The sequence below is a fragment of the Clarias gariepinus genome, chromosome 18 (genome assembly GCF_024256425.1).
Source record: "Clarias gariepinus isolate MV-2021 ecotype Netherlands chromosome 18, CGAR_prim_01v2, whole genome shotgun sequence".
Taxonomy (NCBI): domain Eukaryota; kingdom Metazoa; phylum Chordata; class Actinopteri; order Siluriformes; family Clariidae; genus Clarias; species Clarias gariepinus.
Genome location: NC_071117.1, coordinates 2,226,095 through 2,245,782, shown reverse-complemented (window position 1 = coordinate 2,245,782; position 19,688 = coordinate 2,226,095). Strand labels below are relative to the sequence as shown.

The following is a 19,688-nucleotide window of genomic DNA, read 5'->3' as shown; positions in this document are numbered from 1 at the left end:
CTCTTACACACTCCTGCACACCAAACCTGGAACTACTGTCCATCATGTGTCGTCCTTTTTATCTACCTCGGGAGTTCACATCGGTCATAATCAGCGCCTTTTATATTTCACCACAAGCGGACAGAGACACTGCCTTATGTGAGCTGCATGAGGCACTCACACAGCACCAAACACAGCATCGAGACGCTGCGCTTATTGTGGCGGGGGACTTTAACAGTGCCAACCTCAAACGCGCAGCGCCGAACTTCTATCAGCACATCACCTGCCCCACCAGGGGCGAAAGGACACTAGATCATTGTTACACTACAGTCAAGGACGGCTACAAGGCACAATCTCGCCCTCCGTTTGGTAAATTCGACCACGCCGCCATCTTCCTCATGCCAAAATACAAACAAAGGCTGAAACAGGAAGTTCCGGTTCAGAGGGAGGTCGCGCGCTAGACGGACCAATCGGTGGCCGCGTTACAGGAAGCACTTGATGACGCAGACTGGGACATGTTCAGAAACAGCTCCGATGATGACATCAGCGTGTTTACGGAAGCGGATATGGGATTCATCGGGAAACTAGCGGATGATACCGTGGAGAAAAAGACTATCAGAACGTTTCCCAACCAGAAGCCGTAGGTGGATAAAACAATCCGCGACGCTGTGAGATCTCGCACCGCTGCCTACAACACGGGACTCACGTCAGGGGACATGGAACCGTACAAGGCTGCGTCATATAACGTCCGGAAGGCGGTGAAAGAGGCGAAGCAGCGCTACGGGAGAAAACTAGAGTCACAACTCCAACAGACTTGACCCTAGGAGCCTGTGGCAGGGATTAAGGACAATTACGGACTATAAAACACCAACAACCGGTATGACGAACACGGACGCGAATTTGGCAGACGAGCTGAACACCTTCTATGCTCGCTTCAAGGCTGCAGCTAAAGACGCTAGCAATGCTAATGCTAGCGGCGCTAATGGCTACAGACTGGAAGACACTGCCAGCACCGAAATCGCGTTCATCATCACCGAGCTGAGGAGAGCCTTCAAGAGAGTGAACACTAGGAAAGCAGCAGGACCAGACGGCATCTCAGGTCGTATTCTCAGAGCCGGCGCAGACCTACTAGCACCTGTGTTTACAGAGATATTCAACCTCTCTTTATCTCAGTCGGTAATCCCCACATGCTTCAAAGAGTCCATCATTGTTCCTGTCCCAAAGAAACCTTAACCTGCTTCTCTTAATGACTATCGCCCTCTAGCCCTCACTTCAGTAGTGATGAAGTGCTTTGAACGCCTGGTCAGAGACTTCATCATTTCTTCACTACCGGACACACTCGACCCACTACAGTTTGCATACCGCCAAAACCGTTCTACTGATGATGCCATCTCTCACCTCCTCCACACATCACTCACTCACCTGGACACTAGGAAAGGAAATTATGTGAAAATGCTCTTTATCGACTACAGCTCTGCATTTATTACCATAATTCCCTCCACACTCACCACCAAGCTGGAGCACCTGGGACCCAGCTCATCTATGTGCCAGTGGATCTCCAACTTCCTAACTGGCAGACCACAGGCAGTAAGGATGGGCGGTCATGTCTCAGCCTCCCTCACTCTCAGCACTGGAGCACCCCATGGCTGTGTTCTGAGCCCCCTGCTGTACTCTTTGTACAAATTTGACTGCGAGGCCACTACCAACTCCACCGCCGTCATCAAGTTTGCTGACGACACTGTCGTGGTGGGCCTGATCACCAACAACGATGAGTCGGCCTACCTAGAGGAGATTGGAAATCTGGAGAAATTTTGCCAGAGAACCAATCTCCTCCTGAACGTCAGCAAGACAAAGGAGCTAATTGTGGACTTTTGTACAAAGCAGGAGAGGAACTACCAGACCCCCATCATCAACAGCAGCCCAGTGGAGAGAGTGGACAGCTTTCGATACCTCGGTGTTCACATCACGCAGGATCTGTCATGGTCCTGTCACATCAACACCGTGGTGAAAAAGGCCCGGCAGCGCCTCTACCACCTCAGCACCATGCAGGACAGACGAGCTCTACAGAGGGTGGTGCGATCAGCTGAACGGATTATCCGCACCAAGCTCCCTGACCTGCACTCGATCTACAGCAAACGGTACTGGACTAAGGCCAGGAAGATGGTGAAGGACCTCAGCCATCCCAACAATGGACTGTTCTCTCTGTTGCGGTCTGGGAAGCGATTCCGCTCCCTGAAGACCAATACAGATAGATTGAGGAGGAGCTTCTTTTCGCAGGCCATAAGGTCTCTCAACCACCCAATACAGGACTAATATCATCTGTATCTGTTACATCCAACACTGGGCATTCATGGACACTATGGACACATTCATGCACACTTTTTGCATTATATACTTATACTTTCATTATGGGCCACTGCACAAATCACTTTTAATAATAAGACACTTTAAGAAGTCACTTTATGCATATTTGCACACCTCAGCCATTTTTACATTACTTATATGGACAAATTTCTATTTTCTTCTTTCATATTTCTATATTATATAAATTTTGTTCTTATTTTTACAGTATATTTTTATTCTTATTTTATTTTATTTTACTAAGCACAGTATATTTTATTTTTACTAGTTAATTTCATTTTTCTGCAATATTTCTTTTACTGCAATATATCTTTATTTTTACTTGTACAGTATATTTTACCAGTTAACTTTATTTTCTACCATATTACCTTTTATTTATATTTATTTCTTATGTTTACGCTTTTATTTTAAGGTCACTGGTAGTCGAAAAAGCATTTCACTGCATATCGTACTGTGTATGACTGTGTACGTGACAAATAAAATTTGAATTTGAATTTAATTCAGGAGGACACAGAGCGATCACTCTCCGCTCAGCATCGACGGCTCTTCTGTGGAGATCGTCAAGAACACAAAATTTCTGAGTGTCCACCTAGAGGAGAACCTCACCTGGTCTGTCAACAACAGCTCTCTGCACAAGAAAGCCCAACAATGTCTTTTCTTCCTGAGAAGGCTGAGGAGGCTGCAGCTTCCACCACCAATTCTCACCAGCTTCTATAGAGGGACAATCGAGAGCATCCTGAGCAGCTGCATCACTGTCTGGACTTTTGAGCAAAGTTTCTGTGGACAGATGGACAAAAGTGGAACAACTTTTGGAAAGGCATGTCACCCGTTATGTCTGGCATTTGAGAAACACATAAAAAGACATCACAGTAACATGGGGTGGTAGTGTGATGTTCTGATGGTTAAGGACCTGGATGACTCGCTATAATAGATGAAACCATGAATTCTGCGCTTAACCAGAAAATCCTGAAGGAGATTGTCCAGCCATCAGTAAAAAAAAGGTTTTGGAGTGGCCTAGTCAGGCCTTAAGCCTGACGTAAATCTTGATTACAGACTGTTCATGCTTGAAAACCCTCCTGTATGGCAGAATTTAAACAATTCTAAAAGAAGAGCAGGACAGAATTCTAAAAGAAGAGTGGGTTGAATTCTTCCACAGCGATCTGAAAGACTCATTGCCAGTTACAACAAACACTTTATTGCGGTTGTTGATGTAAAGGCTCAAACAGTTATGAGGTTTAGGGTGCAATTATTTTTTCACATAAGTCCAGGTAGGTTTGGACAACTTTTTTCGCTTAATAAATGAAAACATAATTTGAAAACTGCATCTTTTGTTTCCTCTGGTTATTTTTGTGTAATATTAAAATTTGTTTGATGATAATCATATTTTGCAACACTGTGCATTAGATTTACAGTATGCACAACTGAAAGTTTGAACAGTTAATTTATGAACACTGGATTTATGAACATTTGATACCACAGTACCAGTCTACATTCTAGAAGAAGACTCTATTTTTCTTTTTTTTCTTTTTTTATGATAAAATAGGTGTTATCACATTAGTTAATTAAGTAACAGGAACAACAAAACTTAATTGTTATTTTAAAGCATGAAGGTCAGCTGTTCTGGAACAGTTCTTGCAAGAACAGTATTGTCAAGTGCATTTGAAAAACCAATCAAGCTCCATGATGAAACTGTCTCTCATGAAGACCTTCCCAGGAAAGCGAGACCAAAACTGAGCTCTGCTGCAGAGGAGAAGTTCATTTAGAGTCACCAGCCTCAGAAATCACCAATTAACAAACAACACCTTTAGATTAGTGCCATAATTTACAGATCATAGGTACTGTAGCATGTACCCCACAATCATACTGCACACTGATTGGGTACTACTGAGAGTGATGGAGATTTTGATTGTGTTAAAGCGAATAAGCTACAAGTCAGAGTTTTTTTAGAAATATGTTGGGTAAATAAGCTGAAACCTCCTGAGGGGAAAACATAAAATACTGTGTACCATATAATTAGCAAACTATGACAATTTTGCACGTAAACATCAGAAAAGACTGTGTCACTAAAAAATGCTGCTAAACAACCTGAGACTGCATTCTTCTGTTCTGCCTGAATTACAGACTCTATCGACTTTATAGGTTCCTGGAACTTCGCCAAAATGACTAGTGCTCATATATAAGTGAAAAGGCGAAGGCTGTGGATTTTAAATATCTCTGTTGAAAACTTAGCCAGTAACACAGGTGAGTATTTATTTAATAGGAATTACCACTACAGTAGATAATTACCTGTATGCTAAGAACATAATAACTATGATGTATTTTTAGAATTTTATTTTTGTTGTAAGAGTGGGTCGTTTATCGAAGCAGAAAAAGAGAAGCATCAACAAATAAAACACAGCACAATTTTCTTTAAATTACTTAACATTTGTTTAAAATATTTTCAGGACAGTTAATTTAAGTTATATTAATAATTAATCAAAGAGTTTATTGTATTCAGAGTTGGGTTACAAAGCTGCCTGCAATTGAGTTTCTATATTTGAATTTATTTAGATTATTAAAACAACCTGCATGTAACCATACTTGTTATGGACTTGAATCCAACTCTGCTTGTTCACTTGCACCTTTAACATTTTTTTTCTGAAATATCGAATTCTTTCTTATGTCAAAATACTAACTATGCAGTTGTCTCAGTCTTATAGAGTAAAAAGAGTTTCCTAAATATTTCATTAACCTTTCGTGGCTTTTGGTTGGACAGGATCCTTACAGATATGGTGAGTTTCTACTATTTATTAACCATTAATGTAATGTATTGATTTAAACATAGACGTCATCACCAGTGTTGTTTCCTTTGTTTAGCTGCTGCTTCTGCTGCTCGTAGCACTACCTCTGCTGGTGCACTCGGCTCCAGTCAATACACAATTCCTGCCACTGGACTGCGAGGACATTTACCAAAACGGCTCCACTCACAGTGGAGTTTACACCATCTATCCCACCGAGTCTGCAGCTGGCCAACCTTTACAGGTGTACTGTGACATGGCCTGCACTGAAGACGAAGGCCAGGGGAACCAAGCATGGACCGTGAGTCAAACCTGTTGCCTGAAACGGAGTGCTAGGTTTAATAGCTGTTACACTTCATTTAAACAAAAAGATTGACAAAATTGGCTTAACGCTAGGACTTTACCCCTGCTTTTGGATAAAGCTAACTGCCAAGAAAATAACTGTATTTCATTCATCTATACCCCAATCTCCAGGTGATTCAGAGGAGATTTGATGGCAGTGTGAATTTCTATCGTTCTTGGGAGGATTACAAGAATGGCTTTGGGACTGTCAGTGGAGAACACTGGCTGGGTGAGAGATAAATATCACACTGCTAATTTACTTTCCAGCTAAAAGTTTTAGCCAACCCCATAAAGTTTCTAAGCACTTTAAGTTGTTTTTAATACTAAAAAACATTTTACTAAACAGACTGTCTTTACCATGTTTTTTTAACCTTGCAAATTGTATTATTATCTTATACTGTAAGTAACATCATCACTAGACAATGAGCTCTGTTAATGTAGTTTGGATATTATTTCAGGTTTGGATAAGATCTTTCTAATGACCTCCCTGGAGAGGTATCAGCTGAGAGTGGACATGGAGGATTTTGACAGAGGTCACGCCTATGCTCAGTACAGTTCTTTCCATATTGACCCCGAGTCCAAGAGTTACGCACTGCACGTCAGCGACTACATTAATGGAGGAGCAGGTGATCAAAACATCACTGGTTATGATTTACCAGCAGATATTTTTGTAATGTAACAATTAAAAAAATAATAAATTATGTTCTATTTGTTGATTAAAAAGCATTATTTACACAGGTCCAAAAAAGAGGCATTCATCTTTAACATGACATTATAACCATATATTTTTTTTTTCAAAACTTGTTGAATAAGTGTGTAAAATTTTATTTTATTTACACATACTGTATGTAAAAAAAATTTATTATCACTTATTTATTAGGAGATCCTCTGAGCAGCATGGACGGCAGACCCTTTTCAACTTTTGATCAAAATCCATACGGCAATTGTGCCGACGGGTATATGGGAGGGTTTTGGTACTCCTGCTGGCCGAGTAACGGCATTGCCAACCCCAATGGCCTGTACAAATGGCAGAGCATTTCCACCTCAACAGCAGATAATTCGATCCTGTGGACCACCTGGAAAGCAATCCCTTTGAAGACCATAACCATGAAGATCCGACGGATGACTATGAACGACATTCAACAAGTTTAGTGTGTCACTGATTACAAACTAGGGACACATGTTAGTTTTTTCTGCACTTTTCTGTGATATCTTTATCTACTCATGTCTAGAAAAAAAAAACAGATATGCAATACATACTTATTTACATACAATACATTCATACATACTTAACATATCAAATGCAAATATTGTAATTCAAGTCTGAGAAAGAACGTATTGTTTTAATAAGAGTTTATACTCTTTTATAAGATTTGTATACTTATGGAAGAAAGCTCTGAATGTTCATACAGTAGGTTTACTTCCCTATTTGGAGAAATGGCCCAGACAGGCAAAGGTAACTGAGAAAAATGAGTTAAATGGGAATAGGTGATGGAAGGAAGTTGATGGAGATGAAGATATGATCCTAAAGTGTGATTATCAGTATACTCTGTCATCCAAATGGATGTTCATTTTTTAATAAACTTTTTACTTCAGTACATTCAGGTGGTGTTCAAGTATTAGGAGTAATAAAAAACAGCTAAAAGACGGCCCTGTGATTTTATTCCCACATAATCAGTCTGTTTCAAACCAAATTACACCAATGTATGCCACTGGAATTGTGCTGTGGTGTTTGGTTGTGGGTTGTGGTGTGGAACCTCCATGGATTGGACTTGCTTGTCGAGTACATGCCATGGGTGCTCAATCATATTGCAATCTTGAGGAGGCCAGATCAACAACTGTGAACTATTTGCCTGCTGGCCCCTGTGCACAGCTGTGGTGCACTGGGTGTTCTGGTGTCTTCCTATCATTGATGTCTTTGGGTGATTTGTACTTCATTGGTGAAGAATAAAGCTATCTTATCTTTTCTTACACAACACAATGTGTTTTATAATTCATTTCAGTCCCCAATGTGTTGCCCTTGGCTTAGTTTATGAAAGAAGTATGGTCCTCTGTGCCAAGCCCTGCCCTAAAGAATGCTTTGTTTAAAAGCTCATTACACCACTTCATCAGTAAATGGTGCACATACAATACGCCTTTGTGGATCACCTGAGAAATATCTAGCCTCAGGTGAATCTATATCCCAAACCTGACCTATGTTCATGAACTTTGGGTGACAAAAGCTTGTGGTGACAGATATAAGTGGCAGAAATAAGCTCCATCATGGGGTTGGTGGGTTCAGCCTGAGACATCAGGTGAGGAATGAGCTCACACATTCAGGTGGAGCTTAAAGTGGAGCAGTTGCTCCCCCACATTGAAAGCGGCCACCTAGGGTGGTCTGGACATCTAATAAGGTTTCCTCCTGAATGCCTACCTACGGAGGTGTGCCATGTCTGAATGGGAGAAAGTCCTGAGGCAGACCCAAGACCAGATCAAGAGATTATATCTATCTAGGGAAAAAGGTGGCCAGAGTGAGGAAGGTCTGGATATCTTTGCTCAGACTTCTGCCCCCATGACCCAGACCCAGATATGTGCTAGGGAATTGATGGATAGGTGAATGGATACAAGTACAAAATAACTCACCTTCCAGTTTACTCACTCACACCCTGGACAGGGTGCCAATCCATTGCAGGGCACACAGACATACACACACTCAACCACTCATTCACACACTATGGGCAATTTGAGAACACCAATTACCCTAACCTGCATGTCTTTGGACTGTAGGAGGAAACCGGAGTCCCCGAAGGAAACCCACCAAGCATGGGGAGAACATACAAACTCCTTGCACACAGAGACAGGAATCGAGCCTGGCAGAGAATCGAACCCGGACCCTGGAGGTGCAAGGCGACAGTGTTAACCACTACACCACTGTAATGCCATCCTTCCCATTTACTTTTAAAAAATTTTATTAAGCTGGTATTAGCTTAGTTTAGCTTTTAAGTCATAGTATATCCACTTTTATGGTATAATTTTTCTGCCACAATCCTGAATGAAAAAGTAGCTCTTGCATATGCTCAAACTCATTCTTTTATGTGCAATTTGTACTGTTCCCTGGCACAAACTTCTTTTGCATGCGCTATCACAAAGCTGCACTCGCTCAAATGAGGTCATCATAATAATACCACCACAATTCCAGTCAACAGTAGAGATAACATCAGTAGGAGGGTATGTTCTGACTACCTGTTTATGATTGGCTCCATCCATTACGCTCTACTTCTCTTGTTGCTTCATCATGTATTAGTTTATATGGGAACAATTTTAAAGGTTGATGCACTCAAAGTTTGTATTGAGAAGTTTTGAAATAAGTTATGTGATTAATTGAACTGCGTCATGGCGCATCCACTTCACAATCTGTAATTTTGATTGTACTTTTATTTATTTTTTTATATTTATATTTTTTTTACGGTGGCCGTTTCAGTTGAAATCATCTGAATTATCATCAGTTGAAAAGTGTATTTTCTGGTCATGAAAGCGGCCAAAGAGCGGCACACATCAATCCAGTGTGCGCTTATTTGGAGTTAATAAATACACAAAACTCTCTCTCCTATAGATTCTCGGTAAGGGCGAAAGCCACAAAAGAATATAGTTTTGTTTTAGCCCCATCCATTCTCTGCTTGTTTTGTTATCAGGTTTCTTTTAAGTTCCCTAATTAATCTCCAAACAGGAGAGTCTTCCCGTGCCGGTCATAAGCACTCTCACCACCTCCTATTTCATTGACCCCCTCAGAAAACCTGCGTGAGGGCTCTTATAAATATTATAACATTTCGTGGTGCGGCTCTCCATACCATACCACGTAACCGATATATGATATGGTGTATGATATGTGATCTGTTATCATGTACCGAAGTTGTAGCCTTTAACTCTAATAACAGGATTTCTGATTGTCCTACTATTGTTTAATTTATTGTTTGACTTTAATACGTTCATACTTCAATAAAAAAAAATAAATCTGCCAATGATTAGGTATAATAATGTCCGTTACTGTGATCATATAGCTTAACTAGAGAGAAAAGAACATTACCCAGTGCAGGATAAGATTTGATTTCATTGCTTATCTACAAACCCACATGGAAGACAAGAATTCCACATGACATAATGCAGATGAACCAGAATCTCAGCTAAAGTATGCTGTTCGACGGCAGCATCGATGGCAGTGTGAATGGATTTGGTCATATCAGTGGTGAATACTAGCTATTCACTGCAAAGCTCATAATTGGGTGTTAATTCTGGAATCAAATTGTTATTTCAGCACATTCCTGTGGTATTCAAAAGTTAGTAGTGATTGAAAGAGTCAAGAGACGGCCATGTCACCCCGAAAGCATGCTCAAAAACAATACCGCAGTCTTAGTTGGAAATATTCTATTAAAAAAAAACTAAAGGAGGAGCGTTTTTTGGAGTTGTTGCTGTGTGGAGTGATTGGAATTTCAGTTTTGTGATGTGAAATATCTAATGGACCTGCCAAAAGTTCAGACACACATACCTTTCCATGGGTGTTTCTTCATTTGTGCTAGCTAAGGTGTTTTTCTCAGGTAAAACACTAAACACACCCTGTGACACTGCTGTTTTTTATTCCCAGCCATCCTCAAGTTACAAACTAAATTAATAATAACCTCCCCTCTTCATCACTGACTGAGAGTTTTGTGCTTGACCGCAGGGATAAATTAAAGTCTTTCAATTGTAAGTCAGTCTGACTCAATCCCATATACACTGATCACCCATAACATTACAACATGAAACATTATGCCCAGTGTTGTGTGGGTTATCCTCGTGCCATCAGGACAGCTGTTGCATGACTCTGCATGACCCCTGGACATGTCCTCTGGTGTCTGGCATCAGGACATTACCAGCGAATGCTTTCGGTACTGTAGCTGGCAGCGTGGGGTGTCCATGGATTGGACTCATGTGAATGCTCAGTAGGACTGGGATCTGGGAGTTCGGATCAGCAACCGCGAATTCCTCGTCTGCTGGGCCCTACGCATGGAGAAATGTTGTGCACTGGGTGTTCTGGTTCATTTCTCTTGGGGACAACAATTTCATTTAAAAGGAATATCGTTTTGTAAAAGTAATTTTTTTCATTGTAACCTTAGAGAGAATATGGTAAACACAATACAGATTTACTACTGTAAGATAATCCGTCATGTAAATACCGTACATCAAATTCATGTCACTTAACACAACTTAACACAATCGGTTTCATGAATTATTTCAGCTCCCCAATGTGTGACCCTTGCCTTAGTTTATTAAACAAGGTATGGCCATCTGGGGAAAAATGTGCCCAGCCCTGCCCTAAGAAATGTTTTGTTTAAAACGGGATTATACCACTTCGCCAGTGGATGGCGCACATACGCCTTTATGGATCATCTGAGAAAAGTGAATCTGTTTTCTTGTTGCTATACAGTACTATTATACAGTAGTGGGTTTTTAGTTTATTTAAATGTTAACTCAAGTAATTGAGAAAGTGGTTTGTAAGATGTGAAGTGGTTGTAAGGGGGGGGGGGGGGGGGTAAATGGGCCATGTGGTTTGCTTCTCAAGTCTGACTGTTTCTCAATCAAGCTCAGATCCTACAATGTATGCAAGAGGATACTGAGTTATCAGTCTGATAAATAAAATCATCTGCAAGCTGAACACATACTTTAATCAGACAGAAACTGAACAGGTTGAAGACAGTGAGGGACAACAGATTACTGAACAAACTCTTGTCAATCATGGAAAATCCATCTCACCCACTACATGATCCTATACAGAGGCAGCAGAGTTCATTCTCTATGAGACTGATCCAGTCTATAAATCTATCTATCTAATAAATCTAAGATTTTTCATCAAAATTTGTTACTCTCAGTGTGAGAAACTGGTGACTGCGATGATCATTTATAGAAATAATTTTGTAAGTGATGTTGTTTGACTTATAATAATGTGGCTTCATGTTAATGTGATTAATATTATTGTACTGAAGTGCAAGTGTCAATATTTATAAACTCTAGGTTGAATTGGCACTAACCTTATCTTATTGTCCTGCTTGTTTATTGATCCATAGCCTAGCCTGTGTATCACATTCAAGATTTAAGATTCAAAAAGCTTTATTAATCCCAGAGGGAAATTGCTTTGTCTTGGTCATACAGTTGCATTGATTAATAAAAAAATAAATAAAATAAAAAACCAGTGACAAGGAAAAGTAAAAATACAAGAAATAAAAATTAAAGAAAAATACACGAAAATTAGAAGCAAATATATGAATTAAATATAGCAGACTTTTTACATATTGCACTAAAAATATAATCTGTGTACTGATATTGCACTTGAAATGTAGTATAAGTGAATAGAAAATAATATTGCACAAATGTACTGATAAGATTTTGCACTTGGACTTGAAACTAATCTTGAGTTGTGGGAACAGTAGTGTCTGAAAGTATTATTGATCAGTAACTACTGACAGTCCCTATCCCTTAGTGAAAGCGTTACAGAGATGAGTTATATAGTTTAATGGCCGTTGGGAGAAAAGATCTCCTGTGGCGCTCTGTAGAACACCTGGTCATGATCTGTCTCGGGCTGAAATTGCTCCTTTGGACGGAGAGAACACTGTGTAGCGGGTGAGAAGGATTGTTCAGGATTGTGTGTATTTTGGACAGAATCCTCCTCCTTGCCACAACATCATACAAGAGTCTCCTGAGATAGCCTTCAGGCTTCCCACGACCTTGTACAGAAAATGTAACAGAAAATAAATGAGTAAGTGTGTGAATGCGCAAACTCCCCTCTTGTCTTGGTTGGTTGGTTGGTTGTTTACTGCATATGGCATTGTTCTAATAGCAAGATCACTGGTCTAGGCCTTCTCCTGTGAAGATTCCAAATACTTTTGTGATTTGGGTTTTGGGTGACTTTTCAAATATTTTCATATTCCCAAAGAAAGTTTAAATGTTGAGCCGCATGCGTTTTTATGCCCATATTTGATTTCACTCAGACGCCATTTTCACTTAATGATAATGCTGCAGCCAAAAACAAAGCAACAGTACAGTAATATGAGCATTTGAACTTTATTTTCAGATGCTAATATTTACATTGATGTGGTTATGACAATAGAAGTGAAAGCACAGAATCAATCTAGGTTGAATAAAAAAATTTAATTCATCATCATCATCATCATCATCAACATCAACATACAATTTGTGCTTTTGTTTCTTCTCAGCCTGAATTGCTTAAGGTATGGACTTCAGTAAAGAACAACAATAGTCACCTAGTGTCTGCAATTGGCTAATAAGCATAAAATCTTAAATGTGCAACAGAATGCAGACAATAGACAAGGAATGATTTGCTGGAAAAGTGTTATAGGCAGACAAATCTATGTTGGATGACAGAGAACATTTGTAGAGTCCCGAATAAATGAAAAGATGCTTGATATTAGGTAGCATGGTAACCCTGTAGGTGAAATTGTTAACTAGGGTCGCAAAAGCGCACTACATCCCCTGGGCAAAATCCTGAAAATTGTTTATTTATGGCCTTACAGTTACAAAGATTCTGTATGTGTCTGTATACTGCCTGTGGGCAAAACTACTAAAAAGATGGGGGTGCTTTGGTGATGGTAAATTGTGTATTTTGTACAGGGCTTCTGTAATCACCATACGAAATTTACTAGGAATCATAGATAAAGGGAAGCAAATTAAGGAGGGTGAATGGAAAGAAGGCGAGGAAAGTAGTGAGGGTGTGCACTTATTGGTCAAGGCAGTGGAGAAGCAGCTCTTTATGACGTCCGACGACTGGGCAGGCTTCCCAGCTGGGAGTGGTGGCCTTAGCAGGGAATACAATAGCCTTTTCCTTCCCAGTGGCTGGATCACACAGACTGACACTCGGCAGAAATGGAAGTGCCATGGCGGATTGTGCAGGCTTTTTTTATCGGCTTTCTCTGATGTAGCACTCAAACGGGGACATACAGTACTTCTGCCTTTGAAGTTCTTGGGGCACATGGCATCGGCCTGTCTTTATGTCGCTCTTGCACTTTAGCATTTGCTGCATAACTTTAGGCTCTGAGCCTTACGTTTCTCTGGACTTTGTTACTCTGGACACTGTTACAAGCTCTCCGCCTTGCTTTTATAACATGGCGTGAGCCTAAGATCCATTCATTCATCCTGTGCCAGCTGTGCCCAATCTAGCAGCCCTGCCCCTGACAAAAAATTTGTCTGCATGCCTGTCACAAGTCCATACCATGACGATATAGCTTTATCAATTCGCCCCTGGTTTGTGCAAAATAATACAACGCCAACACACATAATAACGCTTGCACATTATCAATAAGTAAGTCAGTAGAAAATGTATGGATGGATAAAAGTAGCAAAAAACTTACCTTCAAATTGACTTAAATATCAAAAGTGCTGAGGATTAGATTACTGTAGCCTTTAAGTCATAGTAAAAGACTCTTTTGCTCTCGGTCTCTGTCCCGCTCTGTCACGCTCTCTCTTTCTTGCTAGCTGTAACAATCTCCACTTCTCTGGTGTTATTTTTCTACCACTATTTTTTCTCTTGTGTACGCTCAAACCTTTTCTCACAGACTCAAAATCTCTCATGCGTGTGCTCAGTATCACAAAGCAGCACGCAATTAAGTTATAATACTGCCACAACCGCAGCCAACCAGAGGGTAGAGGAGAAACAAAACCAACCACATCTAACTGTGTCGCTAACTTTGTTTGTGTGGAATTTTGGAATTGCATATTATCACAAATCGACAGACATATTTTAACTGACCAGTAGATTTTAAAATGCAACTGAACATAAGTGTGTTTAATAAAATGCACTCCGCCATCTGTTGCATTTTGGAATAAACTAATGATTTTCTCCAAGGTCGATATATATATATATATTTTTTTTTTAGTACTGTATTTCCTATTCTGTAGCAGTGATTAGCAAGTTTACGTCCAGCGCCATCTGTGGTAATAAAACTTATTTCATAAAGCCGTTTTCTATTGAAATTAAGTATCTCAGTAGCATATCTTCTCTTCCTGTGGGGCGATTGGACTGAAACAAGGGCTATACCAAGGTCAGCCAAATACTCCTGTGAAAACCCATTAAAAATGTGTTTAGTAGGTGCCTAGACGTGATGCATGCACAAACAGACAGAAATTCTAAAAACCATCTTGATGTGTTCTATTATTCATCTTATGTTGCACCAAATAATTTTTTTGCAAATATCTTTAATATACAGACACGCCATTTTGTGTCTTTTTTTTGTGTTTTTTTTTTGAAAAGTAAACACAAAATGCTGCTTCCTTTATTTCAGAACAAAGGAAGTGTCCTCGAGAGATTTTAATCATAGCTGTAACAGATGTGAGAGAGCTGTTTTGTAATTATTCTGTGAGCATTTTGATTATATTTCATTCTTCCTACTGTAATTCATTCATGCAAATATTCAGAAAATATATTTTAAAAAGTAAAAGTTTTGGAACTCTTGAAAACAAAACGTGTTTAATTGATTAGAATAGTTTGCTTCAGCTTGAATTATTGAAGTGTAACCTCAAATAAACAGCAACAACGAGGTCAGCGTCCTCATGGGATACGCTGTAGAATAACTGGCTGATTAACAATAGTTCCATGGTCTGGGGTTCGACACTGAACTCAGGTTACTGTCCTTCCCTTAAACGTTTTTGTTCTGGAGAATCTCAATTTATCCAGCTTTTCAAAAAATAAACCTGTTGTCCAGGAAGTTCTGGTGTTTTTGTCTGCCAGGAAAGGATCTGCTCCGAATCACCGAACTGGATATTGATAGTGAATCTTTATTTTTATTCATCAGGCACGGAGGTGTGCGAATATAAAAGTGCTGAATTTCTGATTCTCAGTCTGATATTAACCTGGACACAACATTCAGCACAGGTGCGTTTGCTGAAGATACAGCCTGCAAGAAATTATTTATAACACAAGTTGTATACAGGACAATCATATATATTATGACATGCTCATTGTGACTCTGTTTCAGATGTACGTGTTACTGTGTTTTGCTCTTCCCTTGCTGGTCCAGTCTTATCATATTAATCAGAATTTCTTCCCGGTGGACTGTCAGGATATTTTCACTAATGGCTCCATCCACAGTGGTGTTTACACCATCTACCCCTTAGGACCCAAGAGAGCATTACAGGTCTACTGTGATATGGGCTGTCCTGATGACAAAAGCAACGAGGACGGGAAATGGACTGTATGTGGAATTACTTATGATGTTTTGTTTGTTTTTATTGTGAGTTATTTCCTGATTTCCATATCCCACGCATTATTGCCTAGTCTTGCTCTGTAATTCTAACTTGCAGGTCATTCAGAGGAGAATAGACGGCACTGTGAATTTCTACCGACCATGGGACATGTACAAGCTTGGCTTTGGAGACAGAAATGGCGAATATTGGCTAGGTGGGTTTATATTTCAGGTATTATTTTGGTTGCTGTGTTTTTTTAGAATTAATAAGTGAGGTTAATGTAAAAGTAAAACTAGCTTTTTTTAACAAAAGGTCTTGAGAATATATTTCTCATCACTTGGAGGGAGAAGCACGAGCTGAGGGTGGACATGGGGGATTTTGAGCGTGCTAAAGTCTACGCAAGATACTCATCTTTCTACATTGATTCTGAGTCGGAGAAGTACATGCTTCACGTCACTGGATTCATCAACGGAGGGGCAGGTGAGAAACTATAAAATATATTTTCTTCTATGGTTTTGCGTGTGAGCTACGTGCGAGGCTCATGGAACTAACTCAATGTGCAGTGAAAGTCTGGCACACCAAAAGGGTTTCTATTTATTGTCATCAATAAACACACAGATAAAACTTCATTAGGGAAGAGAAACGAGTTTGGTGGAGGTGGAATTAAAGCACAAATATTAAACTGGTTAAATATTAAAGTTATTGTTTGTGGCTAAGTCAATACGAGCTTTAACAAATTAGGTTTTTAAACTGAGATTACAGAACTAAACATGTCATGTGAGTGGTGTGTGAGGACATGAGCAATTTGAGCAATGGATGTTCTTGTCATATGCTAGATACAAACATTTAGGACTTTACATTAGCTATAGTGCAATAGTAAATAAGCAAACCTGTCTTGGCGGAGTGCGGCGTCCTCAGGATTTAAATTCCCCTGAAGTTCAGGTGGAAGCTTTTCTGTTGGATGCTTTTTTTGCCAGACCATTCCTTTAAGGATCAGTGCTCTAACAGTACTTACAGTCTTGTAACATAGGCTGTGATTGTGCTGTAAATATAATACATCTTGTAAGAATGTATTATATAATGTATGTAATTAGAATCTAGTTCTAATTCAATATACTGTATTAACTACTGAAACATCAAAGTGTTTTTTTTCTTTTGTTTTGTTTGTGTTTCTTTTATCTAATAATTATAACACAAAAAACAGAGCTTCTGGTGAAAATAATTCTACACACAGAATGAACTTTTATTAATTAAATAAAGGATAAAATTAAACTATAAAAGAAGTGGTGTGCACTATAGCATGTTTGTCTATCCAAAGTATTCCATTAAAGGGCGCCAAACTCCAAAAAGATTCTACTTCTGCCTTGATGCAAATCTGATCTTTTCAAATTGAAGAACTTGTTGAAGTTCAAAAACCCTTTTGGAGAGAGGTAGGAGGAGCACCTCAGGTTTTAAACCGTCATTTTCTGCTGCAGAAAAACCACAGACTGTGTTGGATGGAGCCCCAAAGTCTGATGTAAAGATGCAGTTCAAATGGTTCTTTGAGCTATTGTTCCTTAACTTCCCTGTCGTTTTCTTCACAGGAGATGCTTTGGCGTATCACAATGGAAAACAGTTCGCAACTTTCGACAAAGACATTAACAACTGTGCAAAGACATATGAAGGAGGATTTTGGTTTGACAGCAGCCTCCACACCAACCCCAACGGTGTGTACAAATGGGGAACCGTGGTAGCTGCATATACAGGAATCCCCTGGTACCAGTGGAAAGGTTCCTACTATTCACTAAAGTTTATAGAGATGAAGTGTGTTTTTGCCAGAATTTGAACAATAGCTTCAGCAGCTTGAACTTGAATGTACCCACATTCACATATATACAGGACCAACTCTTAAATATAGAAAAATGTCTGGTTGAAGATTATCACAGCATGAAAAGGGATTTCAGATATGTCCAATAAATTTATATTTAATGAACTAATTGTGCAATGTTTCATTGCACAACTACAAATCTATAAACAAACATTCCAGTACTGTAAAGTATAAGTATGTTGTGGCTGAATGTTTGCTATGAGTTTATGCTATCATTGTGGAAAAGTAAATGAGTTAGTAAGATAAAGTTAGAGTTCGTAGCTTGCTAGTCTGTTAATGTCAAACGATGCTAATGTTAGCAAGTGAAAGCCAGCACCATGTACAGTACAGTATGTGATTTACACCTCCATGGGGTCTGAATATACTGTACAGGACTTATAGCCACGGAGTCAGTACTGCAGAGGCCACGTGTAATGTCTAGCAGTCTTCTGAATGAAATGTTCAGGAATGGTTTATTAACTTTTTCTGATCTGAATGGGAAAAAATAAAAATTATATTATGGTTAGAAGATAGCTGCAGTGCAACAGTCCTTAATGAAACAGCTCCTCCTTGCTTTACTTTCATGAGTGTCTACAGCACTGTTAGGAGAGGTGAAGGTGTAGCTGTTCTATTTAAAGAAGTAAGTGTCATTTGGTCAGTTTTTGTCTTTTGAATATCTAGGGATTTTGCTGAAAGGTGCCCCGCGCATTCTGTTCATCATTATTTACAGACCTCCAAAATACTCTCCAGAATTTATTGAAGAGTTTACAGAACTGCTATCAATGATTTCCTTAGAATTTGACTGTTTTGCTATAAGAGGGGACTTTATTATTCATATTGATAATGCAGAAATCAATACTTCAAAAATAAATAATGTGTTTTAAACACTTTTGACCTGATTGAGCATGTGCACGGGCCCACACATAATCGTCGACACACTTTAGATTTACTCATCATTAAGCGTCTAAACATCTAATCCATTCTTATTAAGGACGTAGCACTATCTGATCACTTCTGTATCTTCTTTAATGTATTGATCTCTGTTACCACTGAATCTAGATCTGTGTCTGTCAGGAAGAGATGCATTAATGAGAACACAAGTGCACTATTTATGAAGGCTATATCTTTAACACCAAGCATTTCTGCAGATTCTGTTGATCTTCTCCTTGATTCCTTTAACTCAAGAGTTAAAAATGTTATTAATGATATTTCTCTGGAAAAGTTCAGAAAGACACACACTCTTTTTGCTACTGTTTAGAGGCTGATAAACCCACCAAGTCAGATTCCCATTGAAATGCTCTCAAACAGCAAATGCAATGAGTTTGCTTCTTTCTTTTCTAAGAAAATCTGTAATATTAGGAGGGCTATTAACACATTAAGTTATGCAGGTCAGAAAAACTCGAACACAACCTCAAAAACCAGTTACTATGTTACTTAAAAGCAATTGATGGCAAAACCTTGGGAGAAACAGTACAGCACCTCAAATTGTCAACCTGCGACCTTGACACACTTCCTACATCTTTTCTTAAAAGTGTGTTAAACTGTTTGGAAACAGATCTATTGGAAGTGGTGAACACCTCACTTCTCTCTGGGACTTTTCCAAACTCTCTGAAAACTGCAGTTGTAAAGCCACTTCTGAAAAAGAGCAATCTTGATAATATGATATTGAATACCTAACCCTAACCCTTAAGTGACAGTATAATGAGATAAAAATGTAAGTTGCCCTGAATAAGGGTGCTTTCTTACTTTTTACTGTGGTTTAAAAATAAAACTGAGAGCTAGTAAACTATCCATCATGTGTCTGTTATACTTTATTGTTACTCCTGTCTATAAGCTAATATTTACTGTACACTGCTGAAAGCTTTATTTTATATATATGCAGGATATACTGTACAGAAAGAAATGTTGATAAAGCCGAACAACAAAATGAAAATAATTAGAAAAAAACACAACATTAAAGATCAAATAGTGTTAACATGCCCAATAGAGCAGACCGGACACACCCACTGGACTTTATTAGATCCAGACGCCATGTTGAATAGTGCTAAATCTACTGTATAGTGCATCAGAAACAATGAACTGAAGGATCAGACTGAGAGTGAGACTGATCAGGAGGATCGCACTCTAAATATTAAAGTGTTCTAGGGTTAGATACAGATCTAAACACAGAAAAATCT

At 39.2% G+C, this 19,688-nt stretch overlaps 2 protein-coding genes across 3 annotated transcripts; both read left to right on the top strand.

Moving 5' to 3' along the window:
* Window positions 1–4,509: 4,509 nt before the first annotated feature.
* On the top strand, window positions 4,510–7,107 carry LOC128506298 (microfibril-associated glycoprotein 4-like). 2 transcript variants are annotated; one of them, XM_053476679.1, is made up of 6 exons: window positions 4,510–4,581; window positions 5,032–5,111; window positions 5,197–5,418; window positions 5,592–5,688; window positions 5,918–6,085; window positions 6,340–7,107. In XM_053476679.1, exons 2-6 carry the CDS (start codon window positions 5,109–5,111, stop codon window positions 6,609–6,611), a joined length of 762 nt encoding a protein of 253 aa, XP_053332654.1. In that variant the 5' UTR covers window positions 4,510–4,581; window positions 5,032–5,108; the 3' UTR covers window positions 6,612–7,107. The 2 variants fall into 2 exon arrangements, with proteins under 2 accessions (XP_053332654.1, XP_053332655.1); XM_053476680.1 differs by having other exon boundaries at window positions 4,519–4,581; window positions 5,096–5,111.
* An 8,350-nt stretch (window positions 7,108–15,457) lies between these two features.
* LOC128506299 (microfibril-associated glycoprotein 4-like) lies at window positions 15,458–17,490 on the top strand. The gene is made up of 4 exons (XM_053476681.1): window positions 15,458–15,673; window positions 15,783–15,879; window positions 15,978–16,145; window positions 17,249–17,490. Exons 1-4 carry the CDS (start codon window positions 15,458–15,460, stop codon window positions 17,488–17,490), a joined length of 723 nt encoding a protein of 240 aa, XP_053332656.1.
* The last annotated feature ends 2,198 nt before the right edge of the window (window positions 17,491–19,688 follow it).